Here is a 26154-nt window from a genome sequence, read left to right as displayed (position 1 = left end):
AGCAGGTACCCACTGAAATCCCTCAGGGGGAAATGATCGATCACATCCAATTCCAAGAACAGCGTGGTGAGGAACCTAAGTCTGACTGCAAGCCAGTCACTTTATCTTATAAACACAGCGGCTGGAGAAAAGCCTGCGTGAGAGCTTCAGGGACTGCTGTGAGCGGCACCCTTGCTGTTCCCCTGAGGAAGACCCCCAGCAGGGACGTGCGACATCTCTGCGACATTCAGAGTCTCTTTGCACCTGATGAGAGCCACCTCGCTTGTCGAGCGCTGGCAGGGCGGCTTGAGGTTTCCTTCATGCAGGTGTCAAAGCCGAGGGCTTGCTGCAGTGCAGCCCGTGGGAAGGCAAGAAGCAACCAGCGGGGCTGCTGCGGTGCTGCAGCGGGGGCGAGATGGGGGCTGCGCACAGCTGCCTGCCGGGCTCCCGCCTCCCCTTGTGCACGGCTCAGCCAGGTTTTATTGCTGCCGTAGCCATGAACTGAGCTCCAGGTACCTCCTGCTCTGCTTCCAGCCGGCAGCAAGCCCTCCGCTACCTTTCCAGGGCTCGAGGCCTTACCTTGGGTCATGGGGAAAGCAGATCTGAAATGGTTAAAGTACCTGAAGATGGTGCTCCTGGGAGGGGAGGAATATGGGAAACTGTTTTTCATCATAGGTGAATCAGCTAGGCAGGTCGGAATGGGTAAATTTGGGGGAAATGCAGTCCCTGTGTGGATCTCAGCATGTGAAGAAATGAATGCACTTGGACAAAGAGGGAATATTTCTTGTCAGCTGAACTGGAAATACGGTAACATTCAGTGTGTTAACATTGCCCCTTTCCTTTACAGTGCTCAACACAGGGTTTATACCCAGAAGATAAAGGGGATGGGTCTGGCCGGGATGAAGAGGCTGACTGCAGGGTCCAGCAGCTGCTCCGCATCCACAGTGACAAAAAGACCCTGCTGGGACAGGGGACACAGGGACGGCGGGTGGCCACAGCAAGTCCTCTGGATTGCCCCATGCTTGGCCCAGGAGAGGTTCCCCTCCGTGAGGTGCTTTCTGTTCGGGACAGGTGAAGGCTGAGATCTTCCTTTCGGCATTTCCCGTGCGTCCTGCAGCCAAACCGCTGCCCTCCGCATAAAAGTGCTGGAAGCCCACCCGAGGCATGTCTGGAGGTCCTCTCCTGAGACATGGAGTCCTCGTGGTCAAAGCAAGTACGTTGGTGCCCAGCTGTGCTGTCATACCAACAAAAGCCCTTTCCCACCTTACATCTCCTCACCATCAGAGGTTTAGCTCTGGCTCACCTGCCTGTTATTACCTGCTTTTTCTTCCCTGAAGTTCCAACTCTGACCCACCAAGACCATGACCAGAGCACCTCTGGATTTCAGTGATGAGCACTGGTGTCCCCACAGTGCTCAGCAGGGAGCCAATGGGGACAGGACCAGGACACTCCACCAGGAACAGAACACAGCGCTGCCTCGCCTACCCTGAGGCTTTAGGATTTACGTCCACAGATGGCTTTGCTGGTGGTGGAGGTGATGATAAATATTGGGAACACAAGCATAATGGGTGGAGAACATCAAGCATCAGCACTTTAGTACCGCCATCAAACTGCCAGGATTTCCTCTCTGTGCACCAGGAGTGAAGTCCTGGCTGGCCGTGAGACCCCCCAAGCTGTACGAGCCCAGAAAACAGGTCCCGTTGGGGCAGAGGGGCCTCAGGCCTGCAGCCAGGGGGGTGGCGATGCATTCAAACCCCATGCTACTTCTCACCCCTCCTCCTGCATCTCCAGCGGCGCACCCAGGGGAGCAGAGGACCATTGGAGCAGGTGCCTGAGGCTCGCACCACCACCAAGGGCTGCCAGACCCAGGCAGAGGTCTCAACACCTTTGGGTGCTGCAGGGACCCTGGAGGGGGCGGTTCGAGGACGTGCTGTGTTATCTGGCTTGAGAAAACGGGAATAGCTGGCTGTGAGGGTGTCAGCTGTCACCCTTTCTCCTTGACATCTGGGAAATTGCTTTTGAACTGTTTAAGATCCTAAATTGCTAGTACAATGAATGTGCATGTTGTATTTTAATAATCGGCTGTGCTGGATTTGTTGGACTTTTTGAGGGAGGAAAGAGATCTGCACCATGGCCAGCCTTACCTCCATCAAGGCAGTGGGTCCTCGGTTAACTGCCTTACTCCATATAAGGTTAAAATCAGATTTGTCATCTTAAAATACAGTGCTATCCAATAGTCCGGTAATATTTGGAAAAGATTTGGTAAGTAACATCTGCTGCACTGAAAATTAAAGATGCAAAATGGGAATTTAAAGAAAACAGGCTTTGATACAAATAAAGTCTTTGAAGATACCTTCTTGGCAGGATGCATTTCTCCTCTATACACCTAACTTGTTTGTATATGTCATTCTGCTCCCTCCTTCAATGTGAACATCAAGCTGGAATGGAGCAAGGGCCAAATTTAAGATATGAAACTGGATGAGATTATATTTCATACTGCATAAAATGCACCTCTGGAATTTTCAGTTCTTCTTTTCTGCAGCGTTACAAGCACTTTATAAAGTGCCAGGGCTGATGAGCTTAAAAAGAGAAAAAAAAAAAAAAAAAAGAAAGAAAAAAAAAAAACACAACTTGTGGCTTTGGATATATTCATTTCAAGTTTGTGGTTAATCTTTCCCAAGCTGCTTAGAGGTGAACGCCAGTTCAGTCATCGCACTGCTTCTGCACCAGGCTTTGCTGCTGTTTCTAAATGTCTCTGATAAAAGGCTGTGAAAAATGGACCTGCGGTAAATTGCATCATCCTCGCTACAGGTTTTGAGATGGGGACAGAGCACACAGGCTGCGTGGTGTCTGAGGGATGCCGACTCTGCTCTCGTTGGATCCATCCCAACAGCCACTGAAATCCCAGAGGCATCAGGCTGGCACGGTGCAGAGCCCAGCAAATCCTGCTGTGGAATAATTGCAAAATCCTGTTTCCAGCCAGCCTGTTCGCTTCCTTTACACCAGAAATCTTGCCTTAGCTAGGGGTCGTGGGCACGCCAGATTTCTCTGCGCAGGCACCCACCCAGCAGCTCCCAGGGGTTTCAGCATTAACCGATGTGGCACCGGTTTCTTTAAAACCTTCTCTTTGAAAAATAAATATAGCTTTTTTCTTCTCAAACTTTGAGAGGTTTTACTCCATACTCATTAAACTTCACTGCCAAAAATCCAGAGTGGATTGAGGACACAAACTGCAAATTGATGCTGGAGAGATGCAACAGCCTCTCAGTACGCGCCTTGGAGCAATGTAAATCACTGCGAGCTGCAAGGGGAACAAGTGGGGAGTCTCTGGTTTGGCAATTATGATAGGAATTAAACCAAAACCAGGGTTCCTCTGAGCACTGCCAGGGTTAGTGCCTGTTCGCTCGTTGCACATGGGTTGTTGTGGTGCTAGGAGGCCTTTTCATGCTTTATTTGTATGTAAATATGAGAAAACATACATAAACATTGCCCTGTACTTAACTTGGCTATTCTAAACAAACCCACACAACCACATAGTTTGAGGAAGGCAATCCAGGTGGTAAAACCATAGTACACATGGGTGTGCCTGCCATCAGCCTGCTACGCTGACATGTCGTGCTCCACCAGAGGTGTGTGTTCGCTTACTGTGCCAAAAATAGTCTTCAAAGGAAGCACAAGGGGCAGATCCTTTTCTTTTAAATATTTTTCTCCCCTGGGTAGAAAATAAGTCAGGTCTGTGTGCCAGCAGAATGGATAGGTTGCTTTCCGTGTTGCCTTTTTTTTTTTTTTTCATGAGGGAAAACGAGCCCTTACACCAATCACTGCACAAAATGTGTTTCCTTTAGCACCTTCATACCCTTGGCAATCAGGCACCTGACTCTACTTTCCCTCTTTCCCACTCATTATAAAGCAAGAGCAACTGTGCATGAAAGGAAATGGATGGATGTGAAACCAGCTGAGAAACATCACGGCCACTTCTCTTTTCCCATCAGTAGATGTTGCTTCAGTTCCCATTTCCTAACACTGGCCCTTGTCACCAGTTGCTTACAAGGGATTTCTGAGCCTTGGACCAAGGCATAATTTCACTATTTTGAATGAAATCTTCAATATTTCTGTTGCATTTTGTCTTTAAATAGACATTATCATCCTTTCTACAAAATATTTCCCTTACTGTCCACCTCTGAAGGAGCTGACATTTGGGGTTGCAGCGCAGAGGAGTGAAGAGGGGGAGAAAAGCAGTTATGCTGGTGGTGCCACGTGCAGCCTGCGGCTCGACATTAATTCTCACTCCTGCAACACTTGTGTTTTTTCTCCCCTAGGGCAGAGTTAGCATCCTCACATCTCTACAGAAGCCAGCACAATCCAGCGCTGATTTTGGCCAGGACCCTACCGCTTTAACATCAATATTAAATAAGGATCTGGTTGTTTCCGCGAGGTGTCTGGGGCTGGGGCTGCCACCCAAGCAGGGCGCTCAGGCACCTGGTGGTTCCCCGGGGGGAAATCAGCAGGGGACGTGCAGCCGGGAGCGGGGAGCTTTGGGAGCTGCCTCCGAGCGCTCGGCTGGCCCCCGCGGCAGGGACAAGGCAGCAGCAAGCCTGGCTCGAGCTGTCCCCAGCCTGCCCCAAACCCCCGTGACCTTTGCAGCTATTATTTTAAGTTGTACGGAAAAGGAAATAGGAAGTAGAGCTGCTATAATGCATCTCTGTGCACTGCTGCGCTCTCCCATGCTCGGATGTGTTGCTGTTTACCTGGCAGGGCGCTTTCTGTGCCATTTACAGTTCCATGTTGCAATGAGGCTCTGCAGCCCTTCACCTGCTGCTCACGATGCTCTGTGCTGTCGTGGGGCACTTCAGCCAGGGCAGCTCTCGGCGGCTGCAGCCTGCTGCCTGCCAGGGCTTTGCTGTGATGTTTTTTGGCAAGAGGATAGGGCGCGTCACCCAAAAGCGGGGCTGGCGCTGCAAACCCCTGCCTGCAGCCGTGCCTTGGGCTGGGGGGGGTGGGCTGCCCTGGTCCTCTTCGCTGCAGGGACCCCCGTGCCTACCAAAATTTGTGTTGTCTGTTCCTGAGGACAGAAGGGGTCCAGAGAAACCAGGGGCACAGCCCTGATGGTGGGGGTGTGCTGGTTTGCTGCTGTCCTGGGGTTGGGGTGGAGACCCGGAGCTGATTTACTGGGAAATAAGGACAGGTAAAACTACAGGACCTGGGTTTTAGTGACTGTTCTGGGCTTTCTAGTGCCTGTTTCAGAAATGTATCTCAGGATGTTTGCATCTCCTTGTTTGAACTGCATGTGGCTTAAATCCGCTCTGCTCACTCTTAATTCCACTTTCCCCGCAGACATCCAGTAACTAAACAGACACGGTTTTAATTGTATCCACCCAGCGGTGCTGTGGGCTGTCATTGATCAGCATTAATCAAAGTGACTGAGGAGCTCTGGTGGGTGGCCAAAAAGAAGGGGAAGCATCCCTGAGCTGCTGCCAGCACCCGCGCTCCGGCTCGCTGGGAAAGCTGCATCTTAAGGCAAAATGAAACTCTTGTTTCCTGTTCTTTTTTTATTCCTTCGTGTACAGAGGCCACGCTCTTACTGGATCTAAGATTTCCTCTTCTATTTTTTCCCCTCAGTATTTCTGTAGGGTTTTTTCCCTCTGTTTCTCTCTTCCCTCCAGGATGTCCTTGTTGCAGTTCTCTGGACAGGGTCAAGCCTGAGGGCAGGTGGTGGCCACCGTGGTGGGGATGAAAACATCCCGCAGTGCTGGAGACTGCAAGGGAGTCACCAACTTCAGCCAAACTGTGTACCTCTTTCTAGCCCTCTCTGCTAATTGTCCTCAGCTCCTATTCAATTCAATAACAAAAGGAAAATTGTCTACTGTGGTTATTTGAGCAATAATGTGCATTAAATATGGCACTTCCCACATTGTGTAGAAGCAGGGGATCTCTTGTACTTCGGTTTTCTGCATCCAGATTATTTCATTTGGGAGGCTACTGAGAAGTTAAAACCACCTGTGTGCATGGCTGCAGCACTGTGAGACCCAAAGGCAGCCAGAGGTCCTGGGCACTTTGCAGAACTGCTGTTTGTGCTGTCCCCAGCCTTCCTAGGGGAAAGACGTGGGGTGAGGGGGCAGCTTCCTGGCTCTTGGATTCGTCTTGCCCCAGACGTAAGCACAGGGCCCGGTTTTGCAATTTGGTGATGGAAATATTAAGCCAACGCCTCAGTGCATACAACACCTTAACTCCCACGAAAGAATTGGATACAAACCCCGGATGGAGCCCAGCTGTGGAAGCTGATGGAGGTGGGCTCCCCTTTCCTGGGAGCTTTGTGCTGTGCCTCAGAGGAGCACGGTGGGGCTCATGGCACAGCCAGGGGGGGAGCAGCCATGCCAGCCGTGTTCCCCCTGCTGCGAGGTGTCAGGGAGAGGAGGCAGGGCCAGGTCCTGACTGAAACACGGTCAGAACTTTAAAAGAAAACAGCTGAGCTGAGAGGTTGGCCTAGAAAACAGGTGCTGAGAATAGAGATGGGAAACACAGCAAATCAGTGCCTAGGCCAGAGCAGGAAGCAAACAGCTTCTTGTGAACTGCATCAGCTGTGAAGCTCTGCTTTCTGTTGGAGGAACGTGGCAAAGCCAACAAAGCTGAGATCTGTCCTCTCCTGCCTGCACATGGCCTGCCGCCCCAGCCACCTTGTCACTGGGCATTTGCTGGGTGTGGGCTTGGATCAAGGAGGGTGAGAGAAAGCTAAATGTGCATGCAAGGGTCGGCCTGCCTGATCCGCGGGGTCGTGAGGAACAGCTGAGCCAGCTGGCTGGTGGCACAAGGAGTGGAAGGGAAGGAGAAGACCCTGCAAGCCATGGGGAAAAGGAGGATCTACTCAACAGGGAGTTCTTGGATCATCAGGTATGGCCTTACCCGATGCCCACAGGCACTTCCAGTAACGCCTCTGCTGCAGCAAGCATCAGACTAAATGCTGCAGCAAGGCGTGCGTGGAAATGCTTTGACAGAAAGTGGTTTACACCAAATGGACATTGGCTGTATGAGCATTGCTGCCGCCACCTCCCCGAGCAATGCAGGGTGTTTTCAGTGACAGAATCACAAACAGCCACAAAGGAGGCACCCTGATTTATGCATCGAGTACCAGGAAAGGCTCAAGTTCTGTTTGTCACTCAGCAGATGGTGACGGTTGCTCCAGTGTATGAAATATTTCATGCCTGACACCTCAATTCAGGAAACAGTGGTTTGCTCAGCAGAGACGCAGGAGGCAGCAAGCTGTTATCAAGTGTAACATTAGCCCTTTCCTTCGTTTTCTCCATTTGCAGAGTTTGTTTTCTGGTGCAGAAGCTGCACTGGCTGGCTCGGAGGGCAGCGGCGTGCCTGGGCGCTCGCAATGGGGACACATCCCCGGGGCCAGGCTCCCCGGTGTTTTGTGGGGTTTTTGACACCGTAGCGAGTTCGTTTTCCTGCAGGGCTGGGCGGCTGCCCTGCGGCCCTCGATCGCTGGGGTTCCTGTTCCTCAGACACAAGGTGCCTGAGGTTTGCCGCACCGCAGTGAGTTCATTGTGAAACTGCCACGGAGATCGCTCCTGCCGCCCCGGGTTGTTGTTCTGCAAGGCGGGCTGCAGCAAATCCCTTACCAAGAAGCCGGAGGTAGGCGGGTGCCGCCTGGGCAGGTGCCAGCTGGGGCTCGGGCCCGGCCGTCCCGCGGGCAGGGCCGCAGCCTCTTCCTGGCAGTGCGGCGTCCCCTCACCGTAACACCCGGGTCCGGTATCCTGCAGCTCTCCAGGCCCAACACCTCAAAGAGAAACCAACCAGGCTGGAAGATGGCATCTTCCTCCCTGTCATCCCACGGGCACGTCGAGAGGAGGCCGTGGTGGTGACCACAGCACCCTCCCTGACAGCAGGCCCGCAGCAGCAGGGGATCCGCTGCTCCCATCCCACCTGCAGCTGAGACATGTGCTGATTTCAGGGGGCGTTTGGCAAGCACTGATAAGCCACTGGAGCTGTTTGTGTGTCAGCAGGCAGAGCACGCTATGGGCTGTGCTCCATGGTGGACAGAGCCAGCCTGGGCCCCAGGGCTCTCTGCAGGGGCCTCCAGCCAGCCCCTTGAAGGTTCCCCAAATCCCTGTTGTGTCCCAGCAGAGAGAAGGAGCTAGTCAACAAAACTGGGGTACACCACCCAAATACCATCACCCGTGGTCCATAGGATGGCTCTGAACAGGTCACGGTGGTGGTCTCCTGCCAGGGGTCGGCAGTGATTACAAATGGATTGTGCCTGCTCTGCTTGGATTTCTTTTCAAGATTCTCTCTTAAACTCACTTTTAAGTTGTGCTGAGGCAGGGAAGTGTGTGCTTTCTGCCCCGTTTCACTGAAGCTCTGGGCTCTTCTGTGCTCGCTTATCAGCACACAGCTGGAGGCAGGGGTGAGGAAGGGTGAGAGGCAGCCTCGGGTCACAGCTATTTCCTGCTGGGGCAGGAGAAGGGCGCTGTGCCACGGCGTCCCCCTGCAGACAGGGCTCGGTGTAGATCGCTCCTCGTCAGGGAAAGCAGCAAGAACCTTCCGCAGAGCATTTAGCCCACTTCCCTGAAGTACAGTGTTACCTTTGCCTTTGCTTGGGTCTGACTGCAAGCTACTGTGCAATGTATTTACATGGTATGGTGTCAGTGCACCAGCTGAGGCACTGGGAAAGGCCGAGCATCAGCCCTGGGGGGCTTCATGCTGCAAAAGGGGCAAAATGAGAGGCACCCTGGTAGTGGGGGGGCTGCCTTGAAAGGCCTCCTGCTCAGCCTGGTTCTGCTCATCCGGGGTATCAGGAGGTGCCACAGCAACAGGGACCTTAGGAAAATGTTATTTCAGGGCTTCCTCCTAGGTGCAAAGTTAAAGGGCTGTGTGTGCTCCGTAATGCCTGGATGCCTCTGATACGTTAAAGGTGTGTGCCAAGTAATCAAAATACCCGAATGAGTTGCTTCTCTCAATATGCTAATTCGGTAAAAAAAAAAAATGCTACCTGTTTATCACGAGTACAGTACTGGAGGAAAGTGAGCTGGAGCCTATCTCCTGCTGAGCTGGTCAGCAAGGACAGAGAAGAGGGGCTCAGCCCATGCTTCCAGCACAGCTTTCCACACTTCCTCATGAGGAATGGCAGCTTTGAGTGGGGGGAGTTTCCTGAACATAAGAATTAAATTTGGGCTGTGGCTTGGCTTTGCTGCCAGGCGTGTACATCACTCCCATGCGCTCCATCTTGGAGCAAAGGCGCAGGGACCTGGCGCTTGGTTCTGGGCTGCTGGTAATTCTCCAGCAAGAACTGAGAACCCCAAATTAGTTAGCCCTGATACCATTAAAACAGCTCTGAAAGGGCAGTTTCAGTAATAGCACCTTAATTAAAGACACCACAAAGCTGAGATCTGCTCAGTCACAAGACACAACTTAAAAATAGGTCCAAGAACCCGTTCATCACTGTGGGGTTGTAAAAACCCTCTTTTTGTGTTTGATCGTTGCTTTCATCTCCCTGCCTCATGGAGCAAAAGCCACTCCAACAGGCACAAGGGAATTGCAGGAGGAGCATGGGGAAGGTGCCACCTTGGCCATCCCAGCTGAGCGCGCTGGGGTGTTCTGCACCACCGCTGGGGAGCTGGTGCAGGTCTGGGGAAAATCCTGCAGCCCTCATGCCTCAGGTAGTGCTTTGTAGGCAGCATCTGCAGGGCTTTTGCTATGGCTCAAGTGCTGTTGACTGTTGGTGTGAGCTTGATGGATGCAGATGATGATCAGTAGATGGACTATTGCTGCGTGAGGCCAGCATAGCGCACACGCTGCTCTCTGCTTTCTTCAGCAATAAAGTTGGAGAAAACAAAACTGTACCTGCCTGGACTTGGCTTCTCAGTTAATTTCCTCTGCCTGAAGACTGTTGAAAAACCTTTGTAGTATTTAGCTAATCACAGAACAAACCCCGTGAAACATATTCTTGCAATGCAGATACTGATACTAAACCTGGGCACGTTCTGTGTGTATGCCTGTGGTTAGCCTGGGTCTTGTTACCTAATAGCATGGCTTGCATATATCTAATGTGTGTAATGCTTGCGCTGGATTCATTTTGAATCAGGGCCAGCATCCTTATACAGTCTTCTGTGCTTCATTGCCCCGTGCTATCACAGCTAAAGCACCCCGTGATGTGAAAGGAGCACATCAGTTGCCGTTCTGCTCCTCGCAGGGAAACCTGCCGCCAAACCACTCCCTTTCTTTTGTACTTTTAACCATTGCTCCATCTGCCTTTTCACTCCCAAACAGACAAAACACAGTAATTCCTTCTTCCAGTGACCAAGGAGGCAGAGTCATGTAAGACTTGCCAGGCCGAATTCCCCTGGCAGGTCCCCAGCAGCCGATGGCACATTTCAGCTTGCCGCAGCGCTCGGTATCGTGGCCACGTTTCAGCCACGCAGTGTCGTGGCCTTTGAAGTGCAACAAACTACAGACAAGAGCCTTGTCTGAGGCGTGAAATTTCCCACACTGAAGTCGGCTGTTAGTTATCTGCCATCCTGCCGTAGCTGAGCACCTCTCTGCGCGAGCACCAGCACCCTTGGGTGCTGCTTTGTGCACCCAGCACGTCCTGCTGCCTCCCTGGCTCAGGAGCTGGGTGCTGCCTGCCGGGGAAGAGCTGCTGGAAGCCCTGGCCGTGCCACCAGCTCAGCCTTCTCCTCCCCGCTGTTTTTGGCAGCTGCAGAGATGGCGGTGACCCAGGAGGACATCTCATCCCCCAGCACCAGCCCTGGCACTCGCTTTGCTCCCTATTCCTGGAAATCTCCTGACAGCCGTAGCCCAGTGCCTGTCCCACCCGCAGTGTGCACTAGTCACTGGCTTGATCCTGACTTATTTAACCACACCGGGAGGGAGGACTGACTGGCTCGCGCAGCGGCAGGCCCTGGAGGTTTGGAACACCCCAGTCCCAGCACGGTGGGTGCGGAGGGCAGGTAAAGGAGAGCAGCCGCCTGCTCCTTGCCGCTCCCCAGCCTCGCCGTCTGCATCCCCGTGGCCGCAGGTCCTGCCGGCTGCTCCTGCCTCTTTCCATGACGTGGCACTGCTTTCCACCTGTGTCAGCAGGGCAATTAGTGGAATGAGCATGCAATAATTGTCCTGCCCTGAATCCTTAATACTGCGGCCTGACATCTGCTGATACCTGGGCAGGGAGCTAATGCACCTACCAGCAACAGGAGCAAACTCCTCCGTGCGCGGAGCACAGAGGAAAGCCCGGTGCTCGGCTGGGTGCAGGATGAGGGCTCAGCTTCTCTTCCCCGAGGCCTGGAGCCAGCCCCCCAGGCTGGCCCTCAACTCTGCCCATCGCCCTGTCTCGTGCTTCCCCTCCGACGTCCCCTCAGCACCCCTGAGATCCTGCATGCCAGGAGAGGGTTTATTTTGGTGGCAGGCAGGGGATGTTTGGTTACGGCTGCTCAGCCCTCGTGTCCTGCGGGTAGGCAGGACCCCGTGCTGTGTGAACAGACACGGGGGGAAGCAGAGCCCCGGGGAACAGGAGAGGAGAAGGATCCAGCACAGCAGCAGAGGAATAATGTTTACAGGCTGATACACTCGGTTGCCAAATCAACAATAGTTTGCCTTTGAAATACTAACAAATATTCTATTTTCTGCAGTAATAAATTCATACCTTTGGTCTGAAGTACAGCTATCCTTTGTAGGTGTGATATCATAAATCACGTGGTTAACTGGAAATGTGTCCAATTATCAGGATTCAATCAACTCGGCAAATAAAGCTGGAGCAGTAATTGCAGGCTCTGCTGCCTGTTGGGCAAAGCTCACGCACGGTGCTGCCGCGCCGGGTAACCGCAGGCAGAAGGCTCCTGGGTGCAGCACAGCCCCGCGCCTCTCAGAGGGTGCTGAGCAAAGTGCTGAGCAGAGGAGGAAGGTATGCTCCCTGGTTATGGAAGGGCCATGTTAACAATTGGTTTGGACAAAGATCATGAAAAAGCAGCAGCCCTTTATTTACAGGTCAAGGGTTTTCACTAGGAAAAAAAAAAAAAAGCGACAATGAAGAGGTGTATAAAACCTTGGGCTCTGCAGCACTGGATCTCTGTTGGCAGTAGTGAAGGTGTTCTGCTGTCTGGATGCAGGACGCTGCAGCAGGAAAGTTTGTGTAGGGCTTCCCCAGTGTCAGTCCATGGGACTGCTTCTGCGACTGTCGTATTATTTTCAGTTGGTTTGTTCCTGTCGACGTCCTAAAGCTCTACAATGAAGAGGAGTTTTGTTTTTATTGTAAAACTGGCTTCAACTTTTTCATGTAAGCTGCAGATAATGTTGGTTTAAGCGTGGTACAAACGACTGGCAAGCCTGCCCGCCTGGAAGCATTAGCTCTGCTCATCTCCCAAGTGACCACTGATTGTACGATGATTCCTTTTTGTTATCACCACAGAGAGGTGATCTCTTCTTATTTTCAAAACAGTGGCACTGTCTGTATATCCTTCTCACTATCCCACAAGGTTCATAGCACAAGAAAGAGCCACTTGCCCTTCAAGCCATGAAAAAATATATTGCATTTTATTGTTTTGCCTGGGTTTGGCATGGAGTGAGCTTTCTGCAGCAAGCTGCTCTCCTGCTATGTGGATTAATTCCCGTCTGAATGTAGCTGTATGCGTATTAAACTGAGTGTAGCGATAGGGTAAGGAGTAATAGCTTTAAAATAACAGATTTAGATTAGACATAAGGAAGAAATTCATTACTATGAGGGTGATGAGGCATGGGCACAGGCTGCCCAGGGAAGCTGTGGATGCCCCATCCGTGGAGGTGCCCAAGGCCAGGCTGGATGGGGCTTGGAGCAGCCTGGGCTGGTGGGAGGTGTCCCTGCCCATGGCAGGGGGTGGAATTAGATGGGCTTTAAGGTCCCTTCCAACCCAAATTTATGATTCTATGAATGGTGAAAAACAACCCTTATTCCAACACAGGAAAACCAGTCGAAGATTACCGGGCTAATGAAAAGCTCATTTAGGCTAGGCAAGTTGAAAAAAAAATGTCGAGGGCTGAAAACAAGTTTAATTGAATGCCTTATGCAGGAGCATTACCTTAAGGAGTGCATGATGTTCCTCTGGGTAAAAGAAGCCAAAACTGTCCCTGGTTTGCACTGGGAGAAGAAATGTCACTTCTGCAAACCCCAGTGCCCTGGCGATGACAGAGGAGCTGGGTCTCACCAGCTTACAACGCTCCTGCCCCGGGGAGCATGACTCAGTTGGGATTTTCCCCTCCCCAAAAGTTCAAAACATCATCAACAACAAGCAAAACAAACAAACAACATCGATCTTGGCAGCTCTTCACCCAGTGAAGGGCCCGGACTGATAAATTCCGCCTAGTCATGGGGCTCCACCAAGTCAAAAACACTTTGCCTTGGCAGAACACCGCACATGTGGCCAGCTCCGCTCTTGGCAGATGACCGAGGAAGCGCCTCCTGCATCCCGATAAAGAGACGCTTCACGTGCCACGGCTCCGGGCTGTGAGGCACTGGCTGCTGTTACTTCAGTCCTCAAATCTTGGTCAGCCCTTTAATCTGCGCCAGTGTGGGTGCTGCGTTCCTGTATCTGAGCATCACCGTGAAAATCCTGCAATGCACGAATGGGCAAATTAATCTCTGTTATTTTGGGCACTATTTGCATCATAGAAAGTTTCCCTTCTCCCTCCCCAGCGGGTAACAAAGCTGCAGTGGTTCCTGAGCAAGCCCCGTTTCCTCTCATTGCACTGATGAGCACAGAAATTGCATCGCTCCCTGGGCACGAGGTGGCAGGAGCTGCGCCTGCCGTCGGCCTGGCACGAGGTTGGTCCACGGGGGCTGTCCCAGGCCATCCTCCCCTGCCAGCCCAGGGGCGCTGGGTCTGAGGACAGCCACAGTCTGGCACCGACTTCCCCCTGAGAGCCCCACGGCTGCCTGTCTGTGCTGGGCTCTTGGGGCTGCGGCAGAGCCTGCGCCGAGGTGGCAGGAGCCATCCGCTTGGTTCCTTCAGCCTGGGCCAGGTCTGCTCCAAAGCCTGATATCCTCAGTCTGCCCTCACGCTTGCTGGCCCTGTGAACAAAGTTATCCCCAAAGGTCATCGTTGCACAATTCTAAAAGAAGATCTGAATGTATTCAAGTCGATGAGTTGCGAGGTACGCGCTTCCCAGGCTGGGTTAGCTAGCTGGGAACGCAACGCGCCTGTCCATCGCTTCCCCTGGGCACGATGATTTTTGTTTTGTGTATGTGTGTGTGTGTGTTTAAAGCTGTGTGCCAAAAGGCTGCTGGTAGAGAGCTTCAGCAGGAACTACAGCCAGTACAGCTTATTCCGAAGACAAGAAGAGCAGCCCTTTTCCAGGCCAGGTGTCCCAAATAAGCAAGGGATGAGGGCTGCTCTGTAGCCAGGGTGGTGGACGGGGATGTTGAGGAGCCCCTCAGCAATCACCGACATGATCTCAGAGGCTGACAGCTCAGCTGAGGCATGAATTTGCATTGTTCAGGGAGGGGGTTTCCACGCAGCATCCGATGCCAGTGTCTGCAGCTGGACACGCTTTGCAGCAGCCACCTGAGGCGGTGCGGTAACGCCATGCCCTTCAGGCCAGGAAGCATGGCAGAGGAAGAGAACATACAATGGAAAAGTAAGCTTTCTTTCCCCTTGCCTTCCAAGCGGTGCCTGTGCTTTTTTGGGGAGCAAACCTAACTTCTGTAGCTTGTGTCACTGCCACTGCTCTTAGCACAGAAGCCCACAGCGCTGCCAACAGCGAGACCCACAGCAGGCTTGGCACACGGCGTGTTTTTGGGTAGCCTTCGTCAGAGACAACACATGGCCTCTAACTTCTGGAGCTAATGGTGGCAGGTGTGAGCCAGCTGCCCCACACGTGCACAGGGCCTGGGATGAGCAGGACTCCTCCCATCAGCTGCACTGGGACAGGAGGGGAAATGACTCAGCCCGTCTTAAATTCCCTGGGCTTTCGTGACTCACATGGAATAACCCCTCTCGCTGGCTGTCAGCAGCACATCTGCTCGGGTGTTTTCAAGGAATCTGGAATTCATTCTCTCCGAACTCTCCAATGAGGAAAAGTAAACATGTCATATATAAAACACTTTTATTAAAACAAATATACAACATTTTATATACAAAAATAAAATGTACAAGAAAAATAGTCTATTACAGCTTAGTGATTTGATTCCTACGTATTAAGTATGAACTAGAACCTCCTCCACCCTGCACTCTTCTGCACACCCTTGCTCAGGGCACGCAGGCTGTGGCAGCTTGCTGCATACAGTACTGTAGGGTTCCTACCAGCGTGAGGAGCACTAGAACACAGCTCTGAAGGGCAGCGTATAAATAACGGGGTCTGCCCCTACCAGTGCAAAAATTGGATCATGCAGCCGCTCTTCAACTATTACGTGGAAATGGATCCGGCATGCCTACGAGCAGATAATGTCCTATGAGTGGGCCTGGATACGTGTACTACATGGAAGCAAAGCCTAAACTGAATTTTCACATTTTATTGGTCTAAGTTATGTACACAAGTTGAAAGATCTGAAGACAAAACTACGTGCTGGAGTAAATCAAGGAAGAGAAGGCCAATTAGTGCAATTTTTCTAAGTGTAATGACAGTCATTAAGCTGATAATGTCACCAGTGTTGCACAAGTGAGCAGCAACCAAACCAGACTCATCCGCACTGTCTCTCCTAAGCACTCCGTGGGTAAAGTGCTCGCCGCCGGCGCAGGGGGACGGCGGTGGCCCCCTGTCCCCCGGGAGCTGCCACACGCGGGCACCGAGCTCAGCCTCGGGGTGCCGGGGTCGGGCCGTTCGCCTTGGGCACAGCGGTCCCGCCACCGGGATGGGATTCCTCTGCTTGTGACGGAGTTTTTCTTGCTAACTTTTTCAGGCCTACAAGTTAAAACGGAATATAACAGCTACTGTCTTCTTCCAGTCAGTAACAAAGGACTTCTACCATTCTCTCCAGGGTTGTAGTCTCTACACGAAAGCAGTCCACAGCCTGCAGAAGCCAGGGGTTTACAAGCCACAGGAGATGGTTTGCATGGGTCTCACTGTCTCCAGCCAAGAGAAGTCCAGGCTGCTCTTCTGGTCGAACATGCGGAACTCCATCTCCCCTGGACAGAGCAACAGCAGAGTGAGAACTGAACCCCGGCAGCAGGAGCACGGGAGCCCCTGCGTACCAACACACCCAGAAATGAAACGTTCCTCGGAGGTAAGCAAATACCTCAGGTTCTTATTTTGCTAAAAATACTCCAAACGCTTTCTAATTAAACTCTCCCATATAAGCTATTGCTAGTGGAAATCCTTGTTATATCGCTAGGAGTTCCCAAGAACTGGCATACTACACATATACGTAACCTTAAGGTAAACCTGTAGTTAAGCTTCTACTGGAGGCATTTTTCCTCTCTTCCTTTTTATCCCAACAAATTCCTTACAGAATTCTGACAGGCTACTTAGAAATCTGAACACAGACACCTGTGAATTGCTCCATTTGCTTTTCTCTCCCCACCCAGTTTCTTTCCTGAAAACCCTCGCCTGCACCTTCCACCCCGGACCGTAAGCGATAACCAAGGTTTTGTACCCGAAGAGGTGTCGATCTCGCCGTCCTGGTCCTTGTAGCTGTATGTGCTGCACATGGTCTGCGTGCCCGGCTCGTTGGTGAGGAAGCCTTTCCCCCCGACGCTGGTCGTGTGCCAGTCCTGTCCTGGTTCGAGCAGCTGAAAGAGAGTAAGGGGATGGTAAAAAAGCCTGAAATTTACGGGGACAGGGGAAAATTAAAAAAAAAAAAAAAAAGTACAGGCCCTCATATGCACAATGTAAATTCCCTACTGCTTATTTATTAAAATTCATGGCAGCAAATGGAGCAAAGGAAAGGTTTCACTTAGACCATGCTAAATTATATAAAACTCATTTTACTCCCCATTAAAATTGGGTTAACGCAAAACAGGGAGGGTGGGAGCACCTTCCATGAAAAAAAAACATCCCCTTATCAGTGGGACGAGTGTGCCATGTCTGGAAACACAGATTAAAAGCCATACACATGAGAGACGGAGGGAAGGGCAAAATTAAAAAAGTCTTGCTAGAGAAATCGAAGCCCCTGCAGACTAACAAAGCAACCTTTCCTTCTAGCAGTACTCAGTAGCTTCCACTGACTCACAATAAAAGTAATACTTCCATGTATGTGTCATCTCCAGTTCATGTTTGCAAAATCACATTCTTTTTACATTTCATTTTTCAGGCCTCTTCATTTAATTAGGGTTTTGTATTACAGGAAGCGCCCAGCTCGTATAGGACTATCAAAGGGTCAGACAGCTACTTCCCTTCCTTTCTTGGTGCAAACAGCAGCTTTGGCCAATTTTATTCTGAACAGAAGGGCTGTTTTTACCTTAAAAATATCCGCTTTCATTTCATCTTCATCTTCATCTGTGACTGCAAGCACATAAAAAAAAAAAAAACAGATGTCAACTTTTCTCACAGGTTAGCCCTCACGCTTCTGCTTCTTCACCGCCACAGCCCGCTTCATATGCTTGTCACACACCACCACTACCTTTTTCTTCCCCCACAGTAACTGAAGAGCTCCTCCAGAGGCAGAAGGCTTTTTGGAGGTTCGGAGCAGGCGCCCCGCTGCAGTCACACACGGCACCAAGGAGGTGCTGTGGGTTTGAGCCCCGCCAGCAGCTCCACGGCCCAGCTCTCGTGGCCCTTCTCCATCCCAGCTGCAGGTGACACCCGCACCTCTTGTTCCTCCCCAGAAGTCACCAAAGGAGGTAGGCCAGAGGGAGAACATTTGCACCCAGAGTGAAGAATCACACAGGTACATCTTTTTTTTTTTTTCCTTTGGCAAGTGCAGCTACCTCCGCTGTCACTAGCGCACCTAACTCTGTCCTGCTCCTGACATCGCCCCTTCCAGCTGCCTCAGAAGTCCCACCTCCCCGGGCACCAGGGTCAGAGATCTCTCCTCCTCTTTGCGGCTGACCCATCTGTGCCATGACGGTGAGGCAGAGCTTGTCCTTTGCCCACATGCGCAAAGCAAATGGCATTTCAGAGCCCTTCACCTGTGAGCATTTATTTCTGCAGGTGACCTGTACCAGTTCTTCCCTTTTCTAACCTGGCCATCTTGGTAGCTCCAGAAACCCAAATCCATCGGGTGGAGGTTCTTTTTGCTACAAGACAGCTTTTTCTCCCAAAACCCTGGGAACACCATCCTTGCCTCCAACCTGCCACAGCAGGGCTAGCGCCAGGAGACCGACGAAAGACCAAGGTAGGAAGGAAGCAACACCAACCTTCCGAGGATGAAGCCAGGGGGGACACCTGGAGGTGGTAGAGGTCGTTGGTGCTGTCAGCCATGGCGATTTCCATCGGCGTCCTCCAGTCGGTGAGGGAGCCGGTCACCTCGCACGAGGAGAGGTCTGTGGGACGCACCAGGAGCCGTTGGCACTCACGGCCCACACCACCACCACCACTTCCTCCCTGCCCATCTACGGCACAGCCAGGCACAGCCCCCAGAGTCATCTTTGTCTTTTGGTGACGAAATTGTGGCTTTAGCACAAGCAGCACTTTCCTCTCTGCTCTGAGCTAAAAACTGAGCCTCACCTAAGGTGATGGACGCGCTCTCCACCTCCACTTCCTGTCCCGTGTAGTCATGAACGGTGTAGCCACTGTGGTCATCTGCTGGAGGAGTGTTGGTTAGTCTTTCTGCTGACTCCTCCGTCCTCATGTCTTCATACGGCTACAAAAATAAGAACGAAGCATGAAAGACTTGGCTAAGAACACCCAGGTTCCCATATGAAAAAATTTTAGCATGAAAACCACCAAAACCTCTAGCTCCTTCTGCTACCTCTACAGACACATACCTTTCTCTTGCTCCTGCTTCTTGCCTCTCTTGAAGACTTTGACTTCCTTTCTGTTAAATAAAAATAAGACAGATGTGAGAAAGGCTGCACGGCTGACACGAGTGCGAGCTCCCACAGCCCTGAGCGGAGCCCTGCTCAGCTGGCAGCAGAGTCCGGATCGACCCCGCGTGATGCCATTAGGCACCTTTAAAGAACCTGGGATCAAAGGGACTGCTTGTATAAGCTGTAACCAATTGCAAAAACCCCAGCAGCCCTGGTGCCACTAGCAGGTCTGTTATACCAGGTCTGTTATACCCCTGCCTAAGCAGAGTGGGACCTGCCTGACGCCAGCCGGACGCTGTGCGCTCACCTTTCTTCTGATCCTTTGTCAAGGGGGGCAGCATCCTGTAAACTCTAACAGCGCTGGAGCCTTTGTTGATGCTTTTATCCTTCACTTCTTCGATGTCAGGCAGCGAGTTCATAGCACAGCGGAAGTTCGCCTTCCAGGTTTTCGGGTCAGGGTCTTTCTCACCAACTTTATACCTTCCTATTAATAAAAGATGGGGCAAACCTTTAGTGTTTGCATTGCAGTGGTAGCTCTCCCCAGAAGAGATTTTTCTCTTTCCTCTGACATATTAAAAGTCAATCTAACACCTGAGGTGTAAGTCAAGACAAAAATGCTTCATTTCAGATATTCATATTACTGATGGAAATTTAAAGCCAGCACACACCTGTATGAATGGCCCAGCTCCGGAAAAGGCAGGCATCTTTCTCCATGTCCCAGCCATGCTTAGCTGCGTGTTTCCAGGGGATTTGAAACATCATCTTATCCTGAAGTTAAACCAGTAGAAATTTGATTTAAGAAACCATCACATGACAGTTTGTAGTGATTGATTTAATCAAAGAACTCTATCAGTAGCAGCTCAGAAACTTTGAAAAAATGCATCTTCATCTAACAACTGTTGTTCCATTTGTTTTGTTCAGTGCATGTAAGTCTTTTAAGAGTTCTGAAACTGGGAAAGCTACACACAGCGTGGTCCAGTAGCAACGAGCAACGTTACCAATCTTATCCCAGAATCACTGAAGTATGTTGCATCTAATCTGTTAGTGTATCACAAACTCCAGCACATTTCCCACGTACACCTGGATAGTTACCCCTAAGATCCTGTATGAACCCTAAGAAAAACATATCCTAGTTTATGAAACACCTTGGGATGGATATGGAAACCTCAGAGAAAGGGACCTGATTCAATAAGCCTCGTGACCCCACCCTGGGGTACAGCTACAGGGATGTGCCTTCCAGCACCAAAGCGAGACAAGTCCAGAGTTTATTCCAGGCCAAATCTCTGAGCCCCATCCCACAGTGGGGAGTGTAACAGTAGCTACTTAACTGGGATAGGAGGCGACTTGGCTCAAGCGGGCATCAAGAGTTAAATGTAGCCTGGGAGTTTTCTGTTCTCTGCCATGTTCAGACTGCATTTTTTCTGACTTATCATTTCCCTCCCGGGAAAATTATCAGGAAAAAAAAAAAAGGAGTACTACATTCTGTATCAACTGGAGCTACCTCTTCTGGAAATAAACACATAATGCATGCAAGTTTTCTCCATTTGCTTCATGATCTTGACATTTTTAGTGCCCGCTTAGGAGCGGCACGGGTAACGATACAGCACCGGCAGTAACAACGCGCACGCCTCACCTTGTTAATCCATATCAGTCCCGGGATTTGATTGGAGTTAATCTGCATTTCCAGCCAGGGCCTCATGCGCATTCTGGAGACGGGCATGGTGGCTGTGACGGAGGCAGAGGGTCAGCAGCAGCCCCACCGCCGTGTCCCCCTGCCCTCTGTCCCCTGCCCTCCGGCTCTGCGCACCCGCTCAAACCGCTGCGGCCGGCGGCGGGGCTGGGGGCGAAGCGGGTGGGGACCCCCGGTCCCATCACAGCCCCCCGGTCCCATCACAGCCCCCCGGTCCCATCACAGCCCCCCGGTCCCATCACCCCCCCGTCCGCCCCCACCTCCCCGCGTCCCCCCCGGGCGCTCTCAGCCCAGCCCAGCTCCGTGCGCGGCCCCCGGCCGGGGCAGCAGCGGCGCCCCCCGCAGCCCGGCGCGGTGCGGAGCGGAGCCCGGGGGCCGCTCCCCGCCCTCCCCTGCAGGCCGAGTTTCCTGTTTGCGCCGCCTCGCAGCGGCCGCACCGGCACTTCCCAAACAATGGCCCCGAACTTCCCCAGCCCGGCGCCGTCGCGGCAGCGGCTCCCGAGGCTCCCGGGCCGGGCATTGCCGCGGCGAGGGGCAGCGGGAGCCGGCCCCGGGGCCCGCCGCTGGGGCGCGGAGCGGAGCCGCCGCCGCGCCCGCCCCGTCCGGTCCCGTCCCGTCGGGGGCACGGGGCCGCCGCCGCCGCGATGAGCCCCGCACCGCGCACGCAGCGGCGGCCGGGACGCCCCCGAGGCTCTTCCGCACGGCGCAAGCCGGCGCTGCCCCCTCTTGGCGAGCCGTGCCGAGCCGAGCCGTGCCACCGCGGACCGCTCCCACGGTTCCTGCTGCCAGAGCGGGGGGCGGCGAGCGCCGCGACCCACCTCGCCGTGCGGGGCTGTGCAATCCGGAGCCGAGACAAGCCAAGCCAAGGCAAGGCAAGGCGTGCCGTGCCGTGCTGTGTCGAGCCGAGCCGAGCCGAGCCGAGCCGTCCTCGCCCGCCGCCCGCCGCGCCGCCTTGTGCCGCCCGCGGGGCGCGCCCTCGGGTATAACGCGGCGGCGGCCGGGATTCCCCGCCGCCCCGGGCCGCCCGGCGAGCGACCAATCAGCGCCGCCTCCAGGGGCGGTCGCGCCGCCCATTGGCTGCCGCCGGCAGCATCACTTCGGGGAAATCAGGCTGTTGTAGCACCAGCGGCACCGCCGCGCCACGCCCCCGGCCCGCCCCCGCCACGGGCGGCCCGCGGGGGGCGCCGGGGGGGCGCCGGGGGCTCGGAGGGGCCCGTGGGTGCCTGGGGTTGCCGGGGGGGCGCCGCCGGGATCTAGCCCTTGGGCACCCCGGGGGGAATCAGCCCCGCGCCGCGACCCCCACCCCCCCCACCCCCCGCGGTGGGTTCAGGGTCGCGTCCCGCCCGGCGGTTCCCCCCCCGCCCGGTGCCCCCCGTCCCGCCCGCAGGTCTCCGCCGATGGAGGTCGACGAGCCCGTGATGCAGGCTGCCGGCCTTGCCGCCGGCTCACGGCACCCTCGTCGTTTAGGAACGGAAGCGGGCAGAGCGAAGCCCCGACGTGGGGTTATTTTTAGCCCGGTGGGAACCTGGGCCGGGCCCGGGCTGCTCGTAGGGAGCGTGATGGGAAGGGGCCGGTACCCAGCCCCCGGTCCCCGGCACCTCCCCAAGCAGGCACACGTCCCCCGGCCCTGCCGCGGGGCTGCCCGGGTCCGAACCATGCACATCCCCCATCCTGCTGGGAGCAGGACCAAAGCGGGGCAATACCGCATGTGCAGGGCAGCAGTCCCGGGGGGATGCAGCAGGGCGTGGGGTACAGGAACACTCAGGCTGGCAGAAGGAAGGCCAGCAGAAAAGGAAATAAAACGGGTGAAAATCATAAGGGATGTTCGTGACCTTCTGCATTTATGCTCTCAAGGCGGCGTGCAATGGGCTGCCCCAGGCCTGGTTCCGCCCCCGACGCCCGGAGCATTGCAGCAAAGAACCAGGACCCCCACCCTGCAGGCACACAGCGCAGATGAGCCCCAGCACCCCAGGGCACCTCTGGGCCCCCAGTTCTGCTGAGCCGTGGTGCCGCCGAACTGACCGAACGGCTGCACCGCTGGTCTAAAAGCCTGGCCTTTAACCCGGGTTCCTCCGCCTGGCGGTACCTGTAACGGAGCCTCTTTCCAGTGCCCCTTCTCACAAGGCTCCCAGCTGAGATCCGGCCGTTGCTGTCGGTGGTCAGGACTTGCAGGCTGTTTGATCTCACATCGCCACGTTGCCATACGTTGGGCAGTAGCTTACAGCCAGGTATACGTCGCTAATCATCCGTTTTCAGTGCAAATGGGAAAGAAAGATGGGGGGGTGGGGCAATGGAGGCATTTTGCGAAGCCTGGAATTAATTTTTTCCCATCTTCCTCTGGCATGGGCTGTCTGTGGTGCTGGGCTGATTTGAAATAATCATATTAGAAGGCATAAAGTGTGACCGCTGGCTTTCTGTCCTCTCCTCCACCTCTTTCAGGCTACCGAAATCACCAGGATTCCTCCCCGCTCCGTTGGATCTGGATGACAGTGAGATTAGGTTTGCATCCAGTGGCTTCAGGGTGCCTTCAGTCCAGCGGAATATTGGACATATTCCAACTGGAGATATGGGAAGGCACCTCAGGAAAGAGGCAGAAAGATACACGGGCAGCCTAGACAAAGGGTGTGACATGGTGGTACTCTGCCTGCACCGAGGAAGTTTCTTCTTCTTTTTTTTTTTTTTTTTTCTCTAAGATTAAAGAAAAAAAAAAGCCCAAGATTGGATTTAAGTGTGGAAGAATGCCCACCCATGTACATGTCCCATGCTTTCTCTCAACTCATTTTTTTTTGGCTGTTCAATGCTTTCATGCATATTTTGGTAGTATTCTCCAGACAGGTCTTTGTGCTGGGTGAGGCACCATTCCCCGGTGAGCTTTCAGTGTAAATATAGATATAACATACTAGGTATATTAAACAAATAAAGAAGCAGAGAGGCACACAAACAAGGTAGGGACAGCACAAGGACATTTACAACTCCCATGGCCTGTGGGAGGCCACAGGTTGACTCCTCAGCATAAGGTGCCCAGAAATCCAGAGTGCTGGGAGGTAACATGAAAGTCACCTGAAAAAGAGATGGCAGAAGGTATTTGAGGTTCCAGTGCAAATCCATCTACAGAAATAGCCACAACACCTCTTACACAACTTAAATATTGACAAAAAAGATCATGCTGTAGTTCCTTTCAAGCTCCAGCCTCCCATGGTTTGTTTTGTACCCCCTAAGCTGGCTTTAAATAAAATTAATTCTGAGCTTCCTGGTCCAATGGGCCAATGAGTCTGTATGGCAGTACTTGTATATGGCAATGTGTATGATAACATTTATGGTAATGTATCTTAAATACTTTAAATGACGGAATTTTGAACAGTGGCTTGCTTGATATATGACTTTTGTATTATTATGTTCATTACTGGCTATTATTATCAGGAATTGGCACCAGGATGCAAATAAATACACCTAGGACAGAAACGCACAGAGAGGTATAACAGTCCTAGACCTAACTCTCCACTTCTTTCTGCCGTATAAACCCCTAAAGATCCCACTCAGTAAAACTCCGCCTTCCTCTCCGCGTTGTGTCCCGTATCTGCACAGCAGGTTTCCGAGGAGAACGACATGCCTCGGCTGGGATGCCCTATGTTTGTTTGCTCCTTTGTTATCTCTGGGCTGAAACAAGGAAATAACAACTTGTCTCTTACCAGCGTCGCCGTGTGTCAGACTCTCGTCACGGCGGGGTTACAAAGCCCACTCCGTGCCCCCCACCGCTGCACCACGAGCCCTGCAGTTTCTCACAGAGCCTGGTGACCAACACACCTAACGCAGGAATACGCACTCGGATTCGGCTTGTACTTGCACAAAAACGTGAACAAGGAATAATCCACGTGCTCTGAGAGGCAAACACATGACTGGCCATTAAGCACTCTGCTCCACGCAGTTCATGCCGAGCAAGAGCCTCCACCAGCTCCAACATCCCCGATGCTCTGCAGTGCTGCGGTCCCCCTCGGGCTTTATCTGACAGCAGTCTTATCTCGGGCACCTGCTCGGCCTTTTGGCTCGGAGCACCCTGCAGTCACCAGCGTATTCCTTCTCATCCTACCCCTGTGATCTGCTGGCTGTTTTAACAGTGAGCTGAGATGCAGAGAAGGACTTCTATACAAGCATTTTATCACATTTACGCAGTCCGGGGTGATCCCAAGTCTGGGATTGTTTCCCTAATTTGGAGGAAATCTTAAATAATATTTTTATTTAAAACCAAATCAAATCCCTGACTGCTGCTCCACGAGTGGTGTTCGTTGTTCTGGGATGCACACCACTCTGTCTCGGTCAGTAATGTCCTGAAATAAGGTGCTCTTAGGAAGCCTGTATTTCAAGTGACACTAAAAAACACGAACTGCACAGGATCGGTCAGAAAGTTCCTGATGTAGTCTACAAAAGCAGAGGGTTACGGATTTGGCACACTGGCACCGGCACAGCTCTTAGTTCCCATCTTCTCTGTGATGGTTGGTTAAGCTGCCACGAAAAGCAGTTTGAGACGGTTTCACTCCTGTACTATATTAAAATAAAGACTGCCAAAGGCTCTGCTGGTTAATGTGTGTGCTGTGAAATGCACAGCTTTCAGCAGTCCACCAGAACCTGACCTGAAGGCAGAGCTGTCACGTCCCCAGTGACACCAGTGGCACCTGCGTGTAACCCGGGCTGCTGCCGGGGCTGCTCAGGGCCTGTTTTGCTGGCAGTGGAAGAAGAGCATCTTCTCTGTCTTACCCCCTACACACCTGTAATGCTTTTTCTTTGCAGAATTGCCTTGGAGCAGAGACGAGACCTCTCGAGCTTTACTCCCAAGCCGGGCTCCAAGCACCCAGGACCACTTTGGGGAGTGAGGGGCAGAAATCCTACCCAGCCCGAAACAAACGGCAAAGCCTTTGGGTGATGGCAGTGAAGGGCACGCGCGATGCCGAGCGTTCATGGCAGGCTTTGCTTTGCTCCTTCTCCCTCCCAGGTCTTTGGACAAAGCCAGGGGAGAGGCTGCACAGTGGGGAATCCCTGCCCCGGGGGGACGTGGGCGGCAGCAATCTGCCTGCAGCACCAGGGGGTTGGTGCTGGCTGGGGGCGAGCAACCGCAGGATGGAGCGTGGCTTTTGGCAGGGAAACACAGGGAGCATGGCGAAAGCCAGCCTCTTATCTGCTTCCTCGCTGCCCTGTCTGCTTCCTCCCATCGCCGTATCGTGACCTTCCCATGCCCACCAGCACTCAACAGCCCTCCAGGTCCCGCACCGCCAGCGTTTGTTTCTCCCCTCGCAGTGCTGGGTTGCAGTGCCCCAGCTCTGCCTCCCTCCCTCGCCTCCCTCCCCCATTTTTCTCAGTGCCCCAGCAGCCGGGGCATCAGGCTTTCCTGCACGCCTCCTCTTTCCCTTCCCCACGGCTCTTCATCTCCTGCCTCTCTCCCCTTCTGCATGTTGGCGAACCCTGCTCTACTCCATGCCCTTTCTTCTTCCCTTCCCCGCTCGCCTTCCTCCCTTTCCCCATCAAACTCAGAAACCATAATTTCATTTTGGACGGGCTGGCCTGGGCCTATAAAATGGGTGCAGAGCCTCCCCTGGCATGTGGGGAGCCCCGGGGCTCCCGGGC

The 26154-nt window shown here is 53.2% G+C and overlaps 2 protein-coding genes and 2 long non-coding RNA genes across 6 annotated transcripts in view; 2 read left to right on the top strand and 2 right to left on the bottom strand.

Annotated features, from left to right (window-relative positions):
* LOC121077663 (solute carrier family 22 member 5-like) overlaps positions 1-2328 on the top strand; it is a 52175-nt gene extending 49847 nt beyond the window's left edge. For all 3 annotated transcript variants that reach the window (XM_040573046.1, XM_040573048.1, XM_040573047.1), the window contains one exon: positions 827-2328. The gene's annotated coding sequence lies outside the window, so the exon portion shown is untranslated. The remainder of the gene's footprint in view (positions 1-826) is intronic.
* Positions 2329-11927: 9599 nt separating this feature from the next.
* Positions 11928-13753, bottom strand: LOC121077664. The gene is made up of 2 exons (XR_005824228.1): positions 13026-13753; positions 11928-12193 (listed from the first exon to the last, which is right to left on the bottom strand). It is a non-coding gene; the product is annotated as an uncharacterized LOC121077664 (long non-coding RNA).
* Positions 13754-15031: 1278 nt separating this feature from the next.
* IRF1 (interferon regulatory factor 1) lies at positions 15032-21568 on the bottom strand. Its single transcript, XM_040573043.1, has 10 exons — positions 21357-21568; positions 20482-20573; positions 19517-19616; positions 19156-19332; positions 18807-18856; positions 18547-18682; positions 18237-18362; positions 17339-17382; positions 16535-16670; positions 15032-16067 (listed from the first exon to the last, which is right to left on the bottom strand). Exons 2-10 carry the CDS (start codon positions 20566-20568, stop codon positions 15970-15972), a joined length of 954 nt encoding a protein of 317 aa, XP_040428977.1. The 5' UTR covers positions 20569-20573; positions 21357-21568; the 3' UTR covers positions 15032-15969.
* On the top strand, positions 15928-16672 carry LOC121077662. The gene is made up of 2 exons (XR_005824227.1): positions 15928-16165; positions 16467-16672. It is a non-coding gene; the product is annotated as an uncharacterized LOC121077662 (long non-coding RNA).
* Positions 21569-26154: the final 4586 nt, after the last annotated feature.

This window comes from Cygnus olor, chromosome 14, assembly GCF_009769625.2.
Source record: "Cygnus olor isolate bCygOlo1 chromosome 14, bCygOlo1.pri.v2, whole genome shotgun sequence".
Classification (NCBI taxonomy): Eukaryota; Metazoa; Chordata; class Aves; order Anseriformes; family Anatidae; genus Cygnus; species Cygnus olor.
The sequence above is the reverse complement of the archived record's forward strand: the minus strand, read 5'-3'. Positions and strand labels throughout refer to the sequence as shown.